Raw genomic sequence first — 16,886 nt, 5'->3', positions numbered from 1 at the left:
CTGCTGCCAAGCTGAAAGCACCCCCCCATCCCTCCTGCTGCTCCACCGAGAGCATCCCCCATCCCTCCCATTGCTCTCACCAACCCCTTGTCCCAGTCCTGCCCTTCCCGCCCAGCCTCCATGTCATTTCTCTCAGGAGATGTGTCTCCTGCTGCATTTCCACCCCCGGTCACTTTAATGTTCATCTTTCTGCACAATTCACAGTCCTGAGTGTTGTGTGGCTGAAAGCCCAGAAATATCCATCAGCTCTTTCCCCACCAGCCCACATCACTCCAGTTTGAGCTGCTCGGTTCCCCAGTTTGGGGCCAGGTTGCTCCAGTTTGGCCCCCTAGTAGCCCATCTGGGGGTTGCAGTGGGGCCCAGACCTGCTCTGGAGCATCTGAAGGTCCCAGTCATCCCATGCTGCATGGACCACACCATCCCCACGAGCCAGGGACCAGCCTGGCGGGCTGGCCCCACAGATTCCCAAACTGGTTTCCATGGCAGCTAGTTTTCAACTCTCTCATCAGTCTCCATGGCAATAAGGCTTCTCCTTCCCCATCCAGGGTGGTGGGGTGCTGCTCAAGGGTTCCCACAGCAGCTCACTTCAGCTTGAGAGCATCTCCCAGGTTCCCAGCAGCTCCCCCAGTTCACCCCAGGAGCTCTGCCTTGTAAGAAAACCAGCACAACCAGTGCAGCTTGCTACACCTGCACAGACAGCATCTGCCCACATACCTGAGTAGCCAGATGGGGCACAAGCTTGCTGCAAACTCAACGAGAGACAACAATAATTTTTCTTCCTTCTGCCTCCTGCTCACCCCCATCCCTGATGGTTTCCTGCTGCTGTCTGCTGTAGCTGGGGCTGCCTGGCAGGTACTTGGCGCTCTCTCAAACTGAGACAAGCAGGGTTGTAAACCATCCCTCTGGTAGAAGGAGACAAGCTTTGTAAAAATGATGCACAGCAGATGCAGATTAATTTTTTTTTTACAGTCCTGTTGAGGATTTCAAGCTAGTCACCGATACGGGACTAAAAATACCACTGGAGTCCTCGACTTTTTATTTTTCCCATTCAATGACACTTATAACAAAAACGCCCAACGAAAATAGCACCTAGAAAACCGGGCTGAGCCCCTCGTGGGTGATGGCAAGTGCTGGAGGTGGGGAGGTGCAAAAGCACCGGCTGCATGCGGGGTGGCTGAGGTAGGATGCAAGGATCATCGCCTTTCCTCTGCAGCAACACAGGCTCTCATTGAAGATAACCCCCGAGATCTGCTGTGCACAAGTTCTCTGTGGCTTTGGATAAAGCGGAGCCAAATGTAAGAAGAAGCATAATCCTGTATTTTCTGCACTGCTAAATATTGCCAGTAATCATTCTGGGGGCCGCTGCAGCAAGTTTGTGCTCTCCAGGGCATTTAATAGTGCTTTGCCCAACTGCTTTGGTGCATCCTGCACACCGGGCACCCGATATTCCCTTTGGGCCATGCTGGGAGCCAGCCCTTGGGGTGAAGCCTCTCCAAGAGTTCCCCTTTCAGCTGCCCAGCCAGTCCTCGGTAGGGCAGGAAAGGACCTGAAACCAACCCGGCACTGGCAGCAGCTTTCCCAGCACCAGGCAGCAGGCAAGCAGGCAGGGGGGTTGTGGCTGCCGGGTATAATTCTCACCCCACGGCCCCAAAAGCAAATTCCCCAAGGTAACAGCAAAGCTGGGCTGCGATGCTCCCCGGGAGCTCCCACCAGCAGGAGAGGGGTGCAGGGAAGAGACGTTGGGGTTTTGCTGGGTGGGCTCTAGGGAGCAGTGGGGGGAAACGGGGGGAAAGGGGGTTGGAGCTGGGGCTGGGCTCAGTCCTGAGCTGCTGCAGGGATCCCGAGGAGTTCAGAGCCCACCGGCACCCGGGGGACAGCAAACGCCGTCAAGAGCGGTGCAGGAGGAAAGGACTGCTCCATGTTCCTGCTGGGACCAACTCATCACAGGAGGACGCTGCTTAATTAATGTGCTCAGAAAAAGAAGAACAAGCAGATGTTTTCATTCAGGCTCTTTTTAGCATAAAGCAGCAGCGGAGAAGGACAAAAAAAGTCAATGAAAACTCCCTGCAGTTTAATTTTTTTGGTAGCAAATTGCTTAAACGGGAGCACAAGCAGCCAAACTCAGTGTTCTTGGAAAAGCAGCAATGATGCAATCCAGTGCATCACACCCTGGAAGTCATGGGGGGGTCTGGGCCACACAGTACTGCCTTCCCCCTACCCCCAGCCTGGGGAGCAGCATGGCGAGGGGACTAGACCTGATCCCATCCCCCCCAGGGTGCGCCCGGGTGGCAGCGGTGACAGCTTTGGTGTCAGGGACGCATAACTCCGTGTCCTCTGCTTTTATAATAAAGGCAGATAGTGCAGTTGTTGCTTGGGGGGAAAGATGATTAACCACTATAATCCCAATTACAGCTTCTAATTAGGATTAATTTGTTGAGTTAATTAGGTGTGGAAATCTGTTGCTTCCCAGATTTCTTTTACGAACTTCTTGCTCCCAAGCCCAGTCTCTGCACGGCCACAGCTGGAAGGGCAGAGGACTGGTTGCTACCGTGTGATAATGCAGAGATTGCTGTGGCACTGTCACTGCTGGTGACAGCTCACCAGGCTCCACTTTAGCACCCAGTTGCTGCTCTTCGTTTGACCTAGATGGAGAGATGGCAAGATTTGGGGACAGGAGCCAAAGTGGCTCAAACCACAGCACCAAGCCTGAACAAGCCTTTGCAGAACAGAAATGTTGCAAGAGCCTGGGGACGGCTGTGGCCAAGGAACATCTTTGTTGCAGCTGCATCAAAGCATGCAACTGCATGGTTGGATCCTTGGAGGTAGAAGGGGTGCAACACCCTCCCCAGTTTCCAGAGCAAACGCTGGAAGGAAATCGCAGCGTGCCAGGCTCGGTGAGAGCAAAGGACGTGGGGCAAAGCACATGCAGGGGGCTCGGTGGACAGCAGAGGTGTGGGGCTGGCAGGGACAGGGACAGGGAGGCACCGCAGTTGGAGGGCAGCCAGGTTTACCTTGGCCTGAGGAAAGCGCTGCTGGAGGGGTGTGAACCAGGCTCTCCCCAGCTGCAACTGCTGTACAAGACATGGGCCTTGGAGTGGGTCCAGAGGAGGCCACAAAAATGGTCAGAGGGATGGAGCAGGGACGTCCTGCCGTGAGGACAGGCTGAGAGTTGGGGCTGTTCAGCCTGGAGAAGAGACAGCTCCGGGGAGACCTTACTGCAGCCTTTCGGTGCTTAAAGGGGGCTTATCAGAAAGATGGGGACAGGCTTGGGCTTGTAGCGACAGGACGAGGGGGAATGGTTTTAAACTGAAAGAAGATAGATTCAGACTACATGTAAGGAAGGACATTTTTACAGCGAGGGTGGTGAAGCTCTGGCACAGGTTGCCCAGAGAGGTGGGAAATGCCCCATCCTGGCAGGGTTCAAGGCCAGGCTGGACGGGGCTCGGAGCACCCTGGGCTGGTGGGGGGCGTCCCTGCCCATGGCAGGGGGTTGGACGAGGTGGCCTTTAAAGATCCCTTCCAACCCAAACGGCTCTGTGATCTCTGTGATCTCTGTGATCTCTGTGATCTGCCCCAGCACTGCCCAGCCGGGCTCACCTCGCTCCCCTGAGCCACACGTACAGATCATGCCCGTCCCCACCGCAGCAAGACAGCTGGCAGAGCTGCTGGCACTTCCTATTATTTTTCTCAACACTCTCCTGAAAATTAATTAATTCAATTAATTGATTAAATAAACAATCCTCCAAGCTCAACAGCACTAAGCCAGCTGTGCACCACGTCAAGCTGCAAGAACATCACCCATTTCCAGGCTGACTTCCCAGGTCCCAGTCTCAGCAAGATGAAACTGGGGTAAGCTGGGAAAGGATTGGGGCTGCCGAGTGAGGGGTTGCGATACAATGTTCAGCAAAAAGTTGCACGCACACCTCTGAAACAACTGCATTTCCATGCAGGTTGCAAAGTCTTTCCTTATTTCTTACAGATGATGTCAGATGCTTTGAATCCTTAGATGAAAGGAACTAAATTAGGGCAGATCGTTATTCCTGGTTTATGGTTTGTGTTTATAGAAAAGCTGATACTTCTGGTAGCTTGCTTTCAAATAAAGCAAATCTTTGTCCTGTTTCCAGTGGGCCTCTACTGGGAGCTGGGTTCCAGAGGGTGAGAGGCAGTGGAAACCCTCTGAGGGACAGCAAGGAGAGGGGCTGCGCACCCCACCAGCCCCTCTCCTCCCAGCTTTCCAAAGTCAGCAGCCAAGTGTTGGCAATGGGCACATTATTCATATATTTTTTGCCCTCCTGAGGCCCTTTAGGCAGCAGCGGCACCTGCACCCATAGTCCCTGGCTGGAGGTCAAGCCCCACAGAGGTACCTAAGCCTCCCCAAAACACTCCCTCCTCTCCCCATCCTCCCAACCTTTAATTTTATTCCCCTTTCCAGAAGACCTGGATGCTGAGGGCTGGATCCTGGCTTGGCTCCCACACTGCCCAGGCTGGGGGACGTCCTGCTCCCCCACGGGTGCTGGCGGGAGAAGCTGCATCCTTAGCATTTTTGCTCTGCTTTGTGGATGGCTCGTTGGCATTTCTGTGCCTGCCTAGGGAATAATATCGAATGGGCCCTATCTCTCCTGAGAAAATATCGATCCAGAGTTTTAACGGCTTTCCGCTAACGAGCCACAATGAGTGTCACTGGGCATCACTGCTCGAGCTGATAAAAAAGGGAACACTTAGCCCCACAGCTTTGAAAGGGGGTTTCACACACACATACACACCCACCCACCCCGCAGGTCCTTTCTAATGGAAAATAAGAAAAAGAAAGAAGAAAAAAAGAAAAAAGGCAAAAGATTTCTCTATTTTTTCACTTGATAAGTCTGAAGACAGATTTTCAATTTGTTAACTTTCTTTATGGCTTTGGCTTTGCCAAAGGCAGGCAGAGATGAGGGAAGGGGACAGGAGATTAAATGCATTAGTTTATTTTGGGAAGTCTTTCTACAGGAGGGAAAAATAATAAAAAAAAAAAGAAAAAAAGTGTGACACCAGGGAGACAGGACTCAATTAAAGCAAGACCTTGAAATACATGAGCCAGTAGTCCTGACCACAGGTCCATTAGACATCCCTGTCAGGTGGCGTGCTTTGGTTACCAGAGGTTGTGTGGCAGCTAGATCCATCACCTGGGGAAATAACCACTGGTGCTTACATCTTCAGCAGCTCCTTGATCTAGCAATAAACCCGTTAGGGGAAATAAATGGGTTTCTCTTGCCTGGACTGTCCACATCATGGATGCAATTTGCCATTTTACCGGGCTGCTGATAAGCAGGGGATCAGGAGGGAAAAGCCGTTTAACGATTTCCTAATAAAGGCCCAGATAAGAGCTGAGCAGCCCTATTACCTCCCTCCGGCTGTGATTTACAGCCCAGATTGCTGTTCCAGGAGCTGAGCCTCTGTAGGGGACAATGCGCCCAGCTGGCAGCGGGATGCTGAGGGGATGCCAGGGCAGGGACCACCTGCCCTCCCGCCAGACCCCCCCACTGCCCCAGCCGCACTGGCAGCGGAAGGTTTCGATACCATCAACATTAAAAACAGGGGGGGGGACACACAAAACCTCCAGAAAGTTCTGAGTGGAATTACTAAGAAGAGTGAGGCTCAGAAACAAAAATTGCCCCTGGCTCCATTTCTAGGTACGGAAAACAGATTTCCAGAACAGTATTATTCTTTAGACATGCCTGTCCTGGTTTCACAGCCAACAGAAGAGGAAAACAGGCTTAAAAACACACCTTCCAGGAGGCTCTGCCTACTGGATGACACCAGAGATGCCATCAAAAGGTCCACACCTCCCTGCCCCAAGGAGATCCCAGGGGCTCCACACACACGTGCTCTGGTTGTTAAATGAACTGTCCCATCCACCAGCATCAGAGGGTGTAGGTGACAGCTCCTCTTTTGATTTTTAATTGATTTTATTCATAGTTTTGACACTCTTCCCCTCTTTTCCCCCTCCCAACTGGGGATTTCTTCTTTGTAATTAGCTGTGGTAATAAGAATCTTTTATATAGCAGCGCCTCAGCTTCCCTTTCAGTGCTCCTACTAAATAAAAAGTTACTTTAATGTCTGTATCACTCTCAGATCTCCCTTCCAGATGGACATGTCCTGGCCGGGGAGACCGGGCAAGCACCAGAGCCCTGTTTGGGCAGGAGCTTGGGAAGGCAGCGAGATGCTCCAGCGATTGCTCAGGAACAGAAACAGGCAGAGAAAAAGCATTTCCAGGTGACAAAGTCTCTTCTCTTTTATGCCAACTCCTCTGGCAGCTGCTGCTGACCCAGTAGTTCCATCCCCTGCTGCCACCTCCGTGTCGGGGTGCCAGGACTCAGTATGCCCCACAGGCCTGGCACACGCACCCCCCCACACAATTTGTGCCAATTCTGCACCCAAAGCCACCGCTAATACCCAGCACTGGTATTACCAAACCAGCCAAGACCCCACCTTGCCCCTACATGGGATTTTACAAACCAAAGCATCCTCCTGCTCCCAGCAGCTGGGGCTCCACATGGAATGAGGCAGGAGGAGCTGCCCTGAGCACCCACACTCCGGTCCCTGTTACATCAAGCATCTGCGAGTGATGTGCGATCACCAACAGACCAAGAGAGGCTTTTCCCCAGGCAGCATCCCACCCTCAGGGCAGCACCAGGAGCAGACCTCAGCACCAGCTGACAGGGCAGAGATGTGACAGGTGGTACCAGAGCATTGCTCAGCCCTATCACCCAAATTTACAGGCTGGCTCGAGATCCAGCAAAGTTCCAGACAGATCATTATTTCCCACGACAGCAACGAAGGTGAGCCAGCTGCCTTGTATTTCAGCTTGCACAAAAATGCTGCTGCCAGGGGATAATTGGGACTCCGCCGTGGGAGGCAGGCGCTGGGCTGCCGATAGGTGAAGGATATTTTAAAAGCAGCTGAGCAGAACCGGTGGCGAAAGCTGCCCAGGGAGCTGGTGCAGTGAGCACTGTCTCCGCAGGCATCCCGAGCATCTTGGTCTCTAAAGCTCGCTTAGATATCCTATAAAACCAGGTTTTATTTGGTCCTTACAACCCTGGGAGGTGAATCGCTGGTGATTCCTGCTTGCAACCCCCCCGTGCCTCTCACAGGCCAGCTCCTGCCCAGCCAGTGCTCACAGCAGCTGGGCGAGCAGGGCGGGAGCGTTTGCCAGGTGATGCTTTGAGACCGAGATGAAAAGTGCCGTAGAAAGGCACAAGGTACAGTTGTTCAGCTCTGCAAAGAGACACATATTTATACACATGCTGGCTGCAAGACACAGAAATTACTTAATCAATCCTTCCTCTTGTCTGGTGTCGCAGGCAGGACGGAGGCTGCCTATGCAATTTTGTGCTGAAGATGACAAACTGCTCTGGGATAACAGCAGTCTCCAGCTCCTGCCTCATTGAGTGCAGGATGCGGCCGTTCTCACCGTGGTGGGCTCGCAGGCTCAGCCAAAGGGATGCCCAGAGGTCAGGAGCACCCTGCAGTGTTCCCCTTCCCAGAGCCAGAGCGAGGAGATGGCAAGGGGAGCAGGGGAAGCCTGAGGTCTGTCTGATGCTGTTGCACAGCTGAAGAAATCCGATTTTCTCCCAAAACCTGGCTGCAAGACACCAAGTCATGGGGAGGACAGGCTGGAGGTGCCAGGACCACATGGCACAGCTGCAGCAAATGGCTGGGTCAAAGAGGAGACCTCATGCACTCATCCTGCCATGCCACTGCTCTCCATCAGTCACTTCGAGCCGTGGGGGACAAGCATGCCAGGGCCTGGGACCCTGCAGTGACATTGCCAGGACAGGCTGCCAGCCCACCAGCCTCCCTCGCCTGCTGGGCCAGGGGCTCTTCCAGGCAGGGAAGGGCTGGGAGGGAGTTTCCAGCTCACAATTTCCCAGCCACGTGTTTTATGGGATGCAGGAGTCTCACCATCAAATGCTTCCAAGCAGCAGGAGGGCTGAGTACCAACCTTACAGCAAGACACTGGCAGCCTGGCTGCGGGGAGCAACACTACAAAACCCACCCAGGCCACCCCAGCCAGCACCCACCCAGCAAGGGGATGTGCCGGGAGGGGAAATATAGGAAGCAGTGAGAGCTCCCCTGAAGTGAGATGAATGTCATAAAGAAAGGTTAAAAAAGCAAAGACCACACATGGAAGGGGGTTGCTTGGGGCTCACCTCTTCCGGTGGCTGCAACATCTGGGGCATGCAGAGATGTGATGTTGCTTTCACAGCTGCTGAGCTGCCCCCTTTCCCTGGCCTCGGTCTGTGCCCACCGGCAGTTCCGCTCAGCTGCTGCAGCACGTCCTCCTGCCTGCTCACTTGAACCCTGAGCAGCCCCGTGCCCCCACCGTCACCTCTGGTGCCTCGGTCCCCGAGGGATGTACAGCCCCAAGCCCCCGCCATCACCTCCAGTGCCTCAGTCCCTGAGGGATGTACAGCTCCATGCACAGCCCAGAAGAGAGCAGAGAACCACGGGGGGCTGGGGGGGCTCACTTTGGGCACCTCTGCCCTGCCAGCAGCATCGCTGCGGGGTCCAGCATCCCTCCTGGGAGCCCTCCCCAGCCCCATCCTGCCCCTCGCTTCCCAGGGACAGTCTGGGGGCCATCCAGCCCCTGCTGGCTCTTCCTGGGGACACCAGGGGGACAGACCCCACTGTGTCCCTCCAGCCCAGCCACTCTTCTCAGGCTCCCCCCAGCCCCACAGCCAAGGCAGGCACCGGCAGCCTCCCTGTGCCCCCCAGCACAGCTCTGCCCAATAACTCCCACAGAAAGGCTGGGTGTTGCTTCCCCTTTAATTTACCACTTGTCATGGGGAGGGTTAAAAAAAAATAAATCAATAAATAAAACAACCTAGGATGCTTGAAGAAGATGAAAACCCTGAAACTGCAGTCTGCTGGTGGCTTGTCCTGTTGCCAGAGGAGGAGAGGGGTGTCCCTGCCCCCCCCCCTCCTCCCCACCACCCCACCCCAGTGCCACCAGGTCCAGGTGGGTTCGGATGCGGTCCGATGATGCTCCTCGAGAAGAAAATGAAACCAAACATCAGGACACGGTCACTCACAGTTGACTGGCGGATGAAACAACCCCCAGCGTCCGACACCCCTGGCTCACCCGCCAAGAGGGACCTGTCCCACCTCCAGCTATTGCAGAAGCTTTGAGAAAGCCACTCGTTACACGTTGCATGTCGCAAACACGGGACACACACACACCAAGTCACAAGCAGTCCCTGCACAGAGCCACTTGTCCTTTGCGGTAGTCGCGGCATGGGCAGAGGCGCCGGTACTTGGTGTTGTAGCCCGCGCAGCTGAAGAGCAGTGGCTCCTTCTGGAGGTAGCACTCGTGGACGTTCTCAGCCACTGCTGGGTAAAGATGGTTCATCTCATACTCGGTGCTGTCGCAGGTGATGCTGAGCCTGGAAACAAAGACAAAGGTGGGTCAGTTCAGGTGAGGAGGCTGCCTGAGGTTTCACTGAAGGGTTTTTAGTGCTGTTCTGTCCTTCCCGGGGAGGTTCCTTCCCTAAGCGTTGGGGCAGATCTTTGCTGGTTGCACCAGGAACCGTAAGTGCTCTGCTTGGCACCCCCTGGCTGGCTTATTACCAGCCCAACACACCATGCAGGCAGCGGTGACTCTTGCAACGCAGCCCTGCAGCCCAGAGACCACCCCGACCCTCATGAGGGCCAGGGATGGCTTAGGAAATCATGCACAAAAATCCACCCAAATCTTTTATATCCCCCCACTGACCAACAAGCCTGTCCACTCTCGTGGACACCTTCCACAGCAGCTAACGTCCCCTACACAAAAGCACACCAGTTCAACAGATGCCCACGTGCCCCCTGCTAGCCTGGATCAGCCAGCAGAACTGGGGTGGGCATCACCAAATGCCCCGAGGAGCAGCAGAAATGCCCAGTGCGGATCTCAGCATCCCTCTCCTACCACCCATGCCCATGCCAGCAGACAGAGAGGCAGTGCTGGCATCGCCCTCCCACCAACCCCTCTCAACTGGTGAGTCCCTGAACAAGCTCATTTTAAAGTCTGGAGTGGGGCATGGAGGGGAGGGTGAAATCCAAGCCCCAGCCCTAATTTATCGCATAAAAATGTCACTGGGATTCACAGCACCTGCCTGACCAGCATAATAGCAATAGTAATGCTCGCATTTTAATTGCCCATAGAGCAGCATGGAGCTTGGTGGCAGATTTATACTCTATTAAAACTTCACCGCTGTGTGTTCAAAATGCAGTTTTATAAAGAAAGATTATAAAAAAAAGAGAGAAAGGGAGAGAGCTCGGAGGAGGTGGAGAGGAACGGGGTGAGGGAGAGATGGAAACGTGCCTGGAAAGGCTATTGTTGCCTTCTGAAGTGTGAAGCTGGTCAAGGCCAACACATGCAAGCAACGGGCTGCTCTCCGGCAGCACCCTGCCTGCACTGCCTTGTGCATGAAGGCACCTCAATGGGATTTCAGCAAGGAGGACATGAGGAAAATGGGTGCTGGGGATGGGGGGAGCAAAGGGATCATCCAGCTGATGGTCCCCACCACCACCTTGCTGTGAAGGTCACAACTCACTGGAGAAACACCTCCTTCTTGTTGAGGAATCTGAAGAAGGTGGGCTCACAGACCAGCCCGTGCCGCCGGCACGTCTCAGTGCAGGCGTGCTGGGTCTCCGACACCCACACCTGCAGCGAGCCCACTGGGGGCCAGGCGTGGGGGTCCCAGCTGGCACTGGGGGACCACACCAGGTGAGTGGCATTGGGGGACAGGGCCAGTGGGCTCGGAGGGCTTTGCATAGCAGGACTCTTGGCCTTGGGAGGCAGTGGAGGAGACGACGTGGTGCAGAAATCCTGGTGGGAGAAAAGACAGTGGGTCAGTGTCCAGAGGGACAGGGTGAGATGTTGGGGATGGAGAAGGGAGGGTGATGGTGGGACAGAAGGACACTTGGGCTGCTGAGTTTGCTTCTCAGGTTGAGGTCACCTGCATGCATAGATGGCATCCCCTGCTGTGGAAGATGAAGGCATCAACCCCCTCTTCTCCCAACGCTACCTTACTTTCTGCAGCAGAAAGGTCTTGACCCAGACTCATTACCTCCAGCTACTTGCAACCACCCCCCCTGTGTCTTTGGTTCATGGCAAATCTCCCCCAGCCCCCATCTCCTGGTGCTCTCTTCAATTAGGCCACCAGCTGCACAGGGCTGGGACCCGGGGTGCCACGCTGGGGAGCTGCACTGGCTCAGTGGTTACTTACCCAGAGGAACAGGAACAGACTCATGGCAGAACAGGGACGGTTCCCCAGGGAGGACAGGGATGCTCCCCCAGGGAGGACAGGGACGTCTCCCCAGGGAGGACAGGGATGATTCCCCAGGCAGGACAGGGATGCTCCCCCAGGGAGGACAGGGATGCTCCCCAACCTGGTGCTGAATGTAGGCGTGGATTCGCTCCAGCATCCCCTCGCAGGTGTACTCATAAGGCAGGTAAGGGTCCACCTGTGAAGGGGGAAGAGCAGAGCACAGGCAGCAAGCAGGGACAGCCTTGTCCCCCCACTGGGACCGGTGGCCTGGGACAGCAGTGCCCCAACCACCGAAGCCCACGGCTCGTGTCTGTCCACCAAAGCAAGCAGAGCATAAAAGTAGGGCTGGAAAAACTTCACAAGCCATAAAGCACTAGAGAAAGAGGGTGAAGGATTAATTTTGATTCATCCCATGTATCGGTGACAATGAAGTTACCCTGTTCCATTTTAGTCTCACTTTTCTTCGGTTTTGGCACGTTATAAAATAAAATCGTTTTTTAAGCAATAGGTCACTTCCAATTAAAGTATGAACTGTTTCAGCCCAAGAAACACTCCGCAAATGCAGGCAAGGGGCTGGGGGGGGGGGGTAATCTTAAAGTAGAGGGGTGTAGTTAAGACTGGTAAAGATGCCAGGCTAATCCTGGTTGGTGCCCTGGGTCTGGTCCAGCATCCTCTGTTCCTCTGCTCCTGTGTGCTCTGACCTCAGCACGGCTCTGCTTGCTCAGAGGAAGGTCCAGGCTTTGCTGCCCCGGTACTGCAACCCACCAAACTGGCCGGTGAAAAGCCCAGGGCTGGGACTGGCTGTGCACAACATAGGAACAAAAATCACTCTTCTCCCACTGCCACTTCACTGAGGGTTTGCTGCCCAGGGCAGATGGCTGTGATGGGGTGGAAGCCCAGTCCCAGAGGCTTGGTGCTCCCCGCTGCCGCCGGCACAGGCTGGGACAGGGCAGGGATGCAGCAGCCGGGTACACACTGGAATGGAGGAAATGTTAATGCCCACGTATGTACATGCCGGTGCTGCACCCCCACATTGATAACTGCTATTTTTACAGAGCCAGCGGCACTTAAACCATGGTGTATTTTTAGTGTGGGTTACAAAACACTGCAGGTCTTCGGGAGATTTCTGCCAGTGCTCTCTTCCTGACGTCACATCTCCCTGTCCCAAGAGCCACCCTTGGGTCCTGGCATGGAAACCCCCTTCTCTACACAGCGACTCAGCAGCATCCCCCAAACAAGCATATCCCTGGCACACCGAGAGCACAGGTTCCGGGCGAGCAGGCAGAAGCAGGCAGAAGCAGGCAGAAGCAGGCAGCTGAGCTCACTGCCCTCCAGCAGTGCCAGCGCACAGCTGTTGCCCCAGAGTCAACAGTGATTTTCCCCAGGGGAAGAGCATGGCCAGGACGGCTATGTCATTGATCCACCCCCTTCTTCTGGAACAAATAATTTTTAAAGGAAATTTCTGCCCTGGGAGGACAGATTTTTCCATACTCCCTTATTTTTCCAGAGAGATGTTACATGAGATGCAGACGGTGGCACGTGGAAGGGTCTGGTCCTCGCCCCCCCCCCCCCCCTTTCCCCCCGTGCATCTCTGCAAAGCTTCATGTAAAAGGATTATAAGCAAGAATACCCTAAAGGTAATTAATCCAGAAAACACCATTTCTTCCATTTTCTGAGCTCTGCGCCTCCAGAACAGCTAGCTGCTTTTGTAGTACCCATCAAACCCAAGCTCAAAGGCTCACTCTGCCGAGAAGATCACTCTAAGCATCTCCCTGCCATAAATACCCCACCTGAGATCTCAGCCAGGCTGGAAATCACAGCTGCTCCATCTAATTACAGATGTGCACGCTAATCAGGGCTGACACAATGACAAGCAATTCTTGGCTCTGAATCGCTGATGGGTGCTCAGTTAACTGGGGTAGAGTCCTCCACAGAGCAGAACTGCCCATCTGGGTCACACAGAGCCTGAGCCAGGCAGGGTGCTGGGTGCTGCCTGGCACCCATTCAGGGGGGAGACAAACCCCCCTTGCTCAGCACCACCAGTGCTCAGTCTCACCTTACAACTGCTTTCATGGCCGCAATGCCGGGGGGGGCTTTTCCCAGGACCCCATCACACCAGGCATGGTGCAGATGTAATTCTGTAAAACAGTCTCTTTCCCCCAAAATACTGCTGTGGTACCCAGTGGGATGCAGCACATCCACAGCCAGGTGGAGGCAGAAAACCTCCTTGTACTGGCACATGTAGCTGGAGGTGATGTTCTGGGCACAATCTCACCTGCCCGCAGGCTCCTGGGAGCCCTCTGGGGTCCAGGAGCATCAGGAGGCTGCAGCCCCCGCTCCTCCAGCCCCAACACCTCTATGTGCCCCCCTCATCTGGGGGCTCCCACAGAGGCTGTCATTTCCCCCTGCTCCACTTTCCCAAGCTCGTTAGGATTCAGCTCCTGCACCCAGGACTGACAGAAAATGCCAATTTTGAGAAGGTAATTGTTTAATTAAAATCTGACAGGCTTGGCCTCCTCTTGACAGCCGTATCGTTAATGCCACTCCCCACACTGGGAGCTCAGGATCTCTCCAGAGCCCTGGGAGGGAGGAGGAGGAGGGGGGCTCTGAGGTGGGGACCACAGCATCCCGCTGCCCAGTGGAGCGATGCACTGGATGCCACGGGAGGGAGCAGAGGGGGCGGTGAAGATGGAACTTTGCCATCCTTTCCCCCAGGCATCAGTGGGGAACACAGGACCAGAGCTCTCCACCAGCCAAATGGGGAGTTACTGATGCCCCATGGGGATACCTCCATAAGAGCCCTGGTTTTATAATCTCCAGCAGGAATCCCAGAGCTGAAAAGAGCAGTAAGTCTCCCTCGCTCAAAAGGAAAAGAAAGGAAAAAAAAAAAATCCAAACGTCCTCAGACAAGTAAGTAGAAAAATAATGCCATTCTCTACCAGCACGTAACAGCAGGCTGGGAACATTTTAACCAGCTATTTTCGCTGTGATGTTTAATACGCCGCTCTTTCAAGCATAGTCTGAAATGTATAATTTTCCATTATATTCCTGTATGTTTGACTTTAATATAATGAAGCCTTCTCCCTTCACTACATCAGAATATTGGGTCTATTAAATTGCTTGTGCAAGGACTATTTTTGACAATAGATGAAAAAGGTGAAGGCTAAGAAAATGGTGGTACCTGCAAACCTCTCTCCTTCTCCAATCTCTAACCCGTGGCTAATGGCCATAATCCATCATGAGGACAAGCCTCCTGGCATCACCTTTCCCTGGGGGACACAATTTGCGTCTTGGCCCCGTGCAACTGTGCCAGGATTTGATCTCTGAGCTGGAGGGGTTTGGTGATTCCATGATTTCAATTTTCCTTACAAACAGGTCAGGGATGCAAGCCAGCAGTGAAACGCAAAACTGCTCCAAGGGGGGATGAATGGCAGAGGCACAGCTTGCCAAAAGCCTTCCCCAGCAGCTGCAGGGTGACCTGGAGCGGGTGCCACCTGCAAAAGGACAAGGGAGGGGTGCACAAGGGCTTTTCCTCAGGGTGAGGCTTGGACAGCTCTTCTGGCTTGGGGGGTGGCTTGGATGGGTCTGCTCCATGGGTGGGTAAAAAGCTGCCCGGACAGCTGAGCCCAAGGCATGGTGGTGCATGGGGTCACAGCCGCTGGCGGCGGGCACAGCGGTGTTCCCCAGGGCTCCGTGCTGGGGCCAGCCCTGTTGAACGTCTTTATCAACAATCTGGAGGAGGGACTCGTAGGCATCAGTTCGCAGATGACACCAAGCGGGGTGGGAGTGCTGATCTGCAGGGGGGCAGGAGGCTCTGCAGGGGGGTCTGGGCGGGCTGGACCGATGGGCTGAGGCCAAGTGCGTGAGGGTCAACAGGGCTCCGTGCTGGGTCCTGCCCGTGGGTCACACCAGCCCCAGGCAGCTGCGGGCCGGGGGCAGGGGGCTGGGAAACTGCCCAGTGGGAAAGGGCCTGGGGGTGCTGGTTCACAGCCGGCTGGGCATGAGCCATCTGTGTGCCCAGGTGGCCAAGGAGGCCAGCAGCCCCTGGCTGGCATCCGAAACAGCGTGGCCAGCAGGACCGGGGCAGTGCCCATCCCCCTGCGCTGGGCACCGGTCAGCCGCGCCCCCCGAGCCCTGGGCTCAGCTCTGGCCCCCCACTGCCAGGGGGACACAGAGGGGCTGGAGCGTGTCCAGGGACGGGCAGGGGGCTGGGGAAGGGGCTGGGGCACCAGGCTGAGGGGGGGCTCAGGGGGGAGCTGGGGGGGGCTCAGCTTGGAGAGGAGGGGGCTCAGGGGGGCCCTGATCGCTCTCTGCAGGTGCCTGACAGGGGGGTGCAGGGGGGGGGTTGGCCTCTTCTCCCAGGTAACAAGCGACAGGGCGAGAGGGAACGGCCTCAGGTTGTGCCAGGGCAGGTTTAGACTGGATAGTAGGAAAAACTTCACTGGAAGGGTGGCCAGGCACTGGGACAGGCTGCCCAGGGAGGTGGTGGGGTCACCATCCCTGGAGATGCTCAGAAGATGCACAGATGCAGTGCTGAGGGATGTGGTATGGTGATGGACTTGGCAGTGCTGGGCTAACAGTTGGACTTGACAATTTCAGAGGTCTTTTCCAACATAAATGATTCTATGATTTTGCTAACCCAAGCCATGTGTAAACCATGACTCAGATCCTTCTCCAGAAAGAAGTTTCTTTCAAGCACATCGAGGTTGGTGAAGGACACTGGCTGCATCTCAGCGGCTTTATTTGCACATAGACAGCAGCCAGCCCTGCCAGCAGACCCGGCCGGCTCCAAACACACCAAAGGAAGCTCTGCCAGCCGGGCTGGAGCTGGGGCAAGGCTGTAGCTGTAAGGATGGCACATCCCACCTGGAGGTCCACCAGGACGGCTGTACAGCCAGGCCAGCAGCCACCTGGCCAGGGAGCCGCGGGCAGGCTGGGGCAGCTGCAAATAATACTAAAATATTGCTGAGGCCTCAGCAAACTCCCCAGAGCCACTATGCTCTAAGCCAAGGCAAGCTTGTTTGTCAGCTTGACTGTATCAGAAATACTACCGGGTTGATAAAAGCAGCTTCCCAAAGGCTCTCAGGGGTTCCCAGCACCCCGGACCCTGGATCCCAGCACCCAGCACGGCACAGCTGCTGCCAGGAAAAGCTGTTGGCAGAGGCAGAGCAAAGGAGACACCTCACAGCTTCCCACAATATCCCATATCCCCAAAAATGTTTTCCTGACTTTTGCCTGGAAGATGCAAAACTAAAGCTGTGGGATAAGTGATTTTTCAGTTGCACAACAACAACAACAACAAAGAAAAGAAAAAAAAAGAAAAGAAATATCCTTTTCAGGTCAGTTTTCAATTTCTAATGCTTCCACCCATCAAGGCCAGGAAAAATGCTGTGTTTCAGGTTCAGCAATCTGTTTGGGTTGGTGAAGCAAAGGGAAATACATCATTTCAGATACAAGCCGTCCTTTCAATAAAATGGCAGGGTATTTTTAAACAAAGGCAGGCAGATGGGAAACAAAACCATACTATTTCATTCCAGTAATGTTGAAATGAAATGTTTTGACTGGAAAAATAAATTGACGGTGGTTATTCTGAAACAC

At 54.6% G+C, this 16,886-nt stretch overlaps 1 protein-coding gene across 3 annotated transcripts in view; it reads right to left on the bottom strand.

Moving 5' to 3' along the window:
* Positions 1-8,787: 8,787 nt before the first annotated feature.
* MGAT5B (alpha-1,6-mannosylglycoprotein 6-beta-N-acetylglucosaminyltransferase B) overlaps positions 8,788-16,886 on the bottom strand; it is a 70,642-nt gene continuing 62,543 nt past the window's right edge. For 2 of the 3 annotated variants that reach the window (XM_055700828.1, XM_055700829.1), the window contains exons 15-17: positions 11,410-11,484; positions 10,572-10,846; positions 8,788-9,422 (exon numbers count right to left, since the gene is read on the bottom strand). In XM_055700828.1, the coding sequence (XP_055556803.1) occupies positions 9,224-9,422; positions 10,572-10,846; positions 11,410-11,484 (549 nt within the window). In that variant the 3' untranslated portion in view covers positions 8,788-9,223. Of the gene's footprint in view, positions 9,423-10,547; positions 10,847-11,409; positions 11,485-16,886 lie in introns of all 3 variants that reach the window. The other variant, XM_055700830.1, reaches the window with a different exon arrangement.

Source organism: Falco cherrug, chromosome 1, assembly GCF_023634085.1.
Source record: "Falco cherrug isolate bFalChe1 chromosome 1, bFalChe1.pri, whole genome shotgun sequence".
Taxonomy (NCBI): domain Eukaryota; kingdom Metazoa; phylum Chordata; class Aves; order Falconiformes; family Falconidae; genus Falco; species Falco cherrug.
This window is presented reverse-complemented; position numbering and strand designations above follow the sequence as displayed.